At 54.0% G+C, this 3484-nt stretch overlaps 1 protein-coding gene across 1 annotated transcript; it reads left to right on the top strand.

Annotated features, from left to right (window-relative positions):
* The first annotated feature begins 1605 nt into the window (after positions 1–1605).
* Positions 1606–3150, top strand: LOC124658964 (high-affinity nitrate transporter 2.3). The gene has a single exon (XM_047196944.1). It carries the CDS (start codon positions 1606–1608, stop codon positions 3148–3150), a length of 1545 nt encoding a protein of 514 aa, XP_047052900.1.
* Positions 3151–3484: the final 334 nt, after the last annotated feature.

Here is a 3484-nt window from a genome sequence, read left to right as displayed (position 1 = left end):
CATAAACCCCACGAGTAGACAACAGGTTGGTCAATATATTGGATATGCACGAATGCAGAGTGATATGTTTGTCATATGCATAGCGAAGATATTTTGTATTTGTCTTGTTGCATCTACGTACATGGACTGAGTTCTATGTAAATCCGAAACCGTCCTGAGTGTTTCCCGCTTGTCCGTTCGAGCAACAATAGGCGCAGTTTCCAACGAGTAATGCTACGTCTACGGAAGAAATTTACGGAATGATCTTACGGAAGCATCCGTGGCATCCATCAATTGGGTAGAGTCACGCTGTGGGCCCATGAGAATTCAGTCCGGTAGAACAGCAGCAGGCCACGCATGTCCGTAAGTTGATTCCCGTAACAGTTTGTCCGTAGACCCAGCATTATTGGTTTCCAACCTAGTAATAGATGATTTCCAATCATTCGGAGGAATATTACTTTCCCAAAAACATTATTAATTCCAGCCGGATACTTGTAGTAGTAGTAGAGTAGGATTTTGTTTGTCTGTCTGTCTTTGGAAACAATAGATATGCTGGTGTCGTTTTGCTGCAGTCTTAGTTGTGATAGGTTGATCCTTTCAAATGTAACCTTAACTGTGGTAGGCAGGCCACTGATGATCTTTTCAAATGCACTTTCAATGTTGGATTTCATTTTAGTATCTTTATTTGTTCGTCCACTGGCGCGAGTTGTAGAAACAGCGGCTAGCTATCAGGATCAACTATACCACTGTTTGACAATCAGGAAACAACGGAACGAGTAGTACACTTATTCACGATTTACAAGTTTTACTTTTATTCTTTCAACAAGGTTCAAGTTGTATGGTCATGTCGTAATTCTCCTTGAATTTGTAAACCTTCGAGGAAGACAGATGGCTCAGATGTATCTCTCTACGTTTTCCTTCGGAAAAAAAACCGAAACATGCTGCCGTAAAGTGGAGTTTTTTTTTTTACAAAACATGGTACAATCGTAGACGCTCACACATACATACATACACGCACTTCTATAAACGCACGTACATCCTACTCCTGTAAGCACCTTCGAGAGACTGCGTTAAAGCGGAGAGTATTTCGTATGCTCACCTAGTACTAGTAGATATATACACGGGTACATGATCCCCGTACGGCGGCACTGAAGAGACCGTTACATGGCGGCGTGTACTGCTTTTCGGACATAAAAATCGCCATTCGCCAATGATATTTCGCTTCGTGGGGTTGCTGAAGCAGTTCCACTACCCGAGGAACTCAAGTTGCCTCCAAAGTCAGAGCCTCAGAAGTCACCATCTCCCTCAACCTCAACCTTACAGCGACAGCAATGTACCAGAGCAGCTCCCCAACAAAACCCCGCATCGGCCTCGACGCGCGGCGGTGCCGGCCTTCCACTGACACCATAAGATCGGCAGCCAAATCTTTATTCGTCCCTCCTCTGCCCTCTCGCCGTTCTCAATCGTCGCGCGCGCTGCGCTGCGTCCGGAGCGCATAGAGCGCCGCTCTGCGGCTGTCCTATATAAACACGGCGTTCCCCTGAGGTTCCGTACTACCAGCACCGGCACGTACAATATTACAGCCGGAGTTCCCAACAAAGCTGTAGCAGCAAGGTAGCCAGAGAGATGGAGCGACAGTCCAAGCCTGCAGCAATGGAGGTGGAGCCGGCGTCCAAGACCACGTTCAGGATCCCGGTGGACTCCGACAACAAGGCCACGGAGTTCTGGCTCTTCTCCTTCGTGAGGCCGCACATGAGTGCCTTCCACCTCTCGTGGTTCTCCTTCTTCTGCTGCTTCGTCTCCACCTTCGCCGCGCCGCCGCTGCTGCCGCTCATCCGGGACACGCTCGGCCTCACGGCCAAGGACATCGGCAACGCCGGGATCGCCTCCGTGTCCGGCGCCGTGTTCGCCCGTGTCGCAATGGGCACGGCCTGCGACCTGGTCGGGCCACGCCTGTCGTCGGCGGCGATCATACTGCTCACCACCCCCGCGGTGTACTGCTCCTCCATCATCACCGGGCCGTCGTCCTTCCTGCTCGTGCGCTTCTTCACGGGCTTCTCGCTCGCCTCCTTCGTGTCGACGCAGTTCTGGATGAGCTCCATGTTCTCGCCGCCCAAGGTGGGGCTGGCCAACGGCGTCGCCGGCGGCTGGGGAAACCTCGGCGGGGGCGCCGTGCAGCTCCTCATGCCGCTGGTGTTCGAGGCCGTCAAGAAGATCGGGAGCACGCCGTTCACGGCTTGGCGCGTCGCCTTCTTCATCCCGGGCGTCATGCAGACGTTCTCGGCCATCGCCGTGCTGGCGTTTGGGCAGGACATGCCGGACGGCAACTACCGCAAGCTCCACAAGGCCGGGGATATGCACAAGGACAGCTTCGCCAACGTGCTGCGCCACGCGGTCACCAACTACCGCGCCTGGATCCTGGCGCTCACCTACGGCTACTGCTTCGGCGTTGAGCTCGCCGTCGACAACATCGTGGCGCAGTACTTCTACGACCGCTTCAATGTCAACCTCCATACCGCCGGGCTTATCGCCGCCAGCTTCGGGATGGCCAACATCATCTCCCGTCCCGGCGGGGGGCTCCTGTCCGACTGGCTCTCGGACAGGTTCGGCATGCGCGGCAGGCTGTGGGGGCTGTGGATCGTGCAGACCATCGGCGGAGTCCTGTGCGTTGTGCTCGGCGTCGTCGACTACTCCTTCGCCGCCTCCGTGGCCGTCATGATGCTCTTTTCCTTCTTCGTGCAGGCGGCCTGCGGGCTCACCTTTGGCATCGTGCCGTTCGTGTCGCGGAGGTCCCTGGGCCTAATTTCCGGCATGACAGGCGGCGGCGGCAACGTCGGCGCCGTGCTGACGCAGGTCATATTCTTCCGCGGCGGCAAGTACAAGACGGAGACGGGGATCTTGTACATGGGGCTCATGATCATCGCCTGCACGCTGCCCATCACGCTCATCTACTTCCCGCAGTGGGGTGGCATGTTCGTCGGCCCAAAGCCGGGGGCGACGGCGGAGGAGTACTACAGCCAGGAGTGGACCGAGCAGGAGAGGCAGAAAGGCTACAACGCTTCCACCGCGCGTTTCGCCGAGAACAGCGTGCGCGAGGGCGGCCGGAAATCGGCGTCGGGCAGCCAGTCAAGGCACACCGTCCCCGTCGATGCGTCGCCCGCCAACGTGTGAACAAAAATACATCCCATCACACACTTCGTTAATTTTGTGTCTCGCCGCACGGCCGGGGTTCCTACATGTACGTTGGTTTCTTCTACGTTTGCTTCTGGCACGCTTGACACTTGGTTTGTTCTTGCTGTTTATACATGGTTGTGAAATATAGAGTTTGTTTTGTGGTATGTTTTTTTTGGAAATAGGGAGCAAAGCCCTGGTTTCTGCATCGAAACGATGTACATATTTATTTAGTGCATTATTCATAAGTTTATAGGTATAGTTTTACATCTCACGGCGGGGTGTACATAAAAATCAAGCAGCGAACTAAAAACAAAGTGCATTTAAACGGTTG

Source organism: Lolium rigidum, chromosome 6 (genome assembly GCF_022539505.1).
Source record: "Lolium rigidum isolate FL_2022 chromosome 6, APGP_CSIRO_Lrig_0.1, whole genome shotgun sequence".
In the NCBI taxonomy this organism is placed as follows: domain Eukaryota; kingdom Viridiplantae; phylum Streptophyta; class Magnoliopsida; order Poales; family Poaceae; genus Lolium; species Lolium rigidum.
This window is presented reverse-complemented; position numbering and strand designations above follow the sequence as displayed.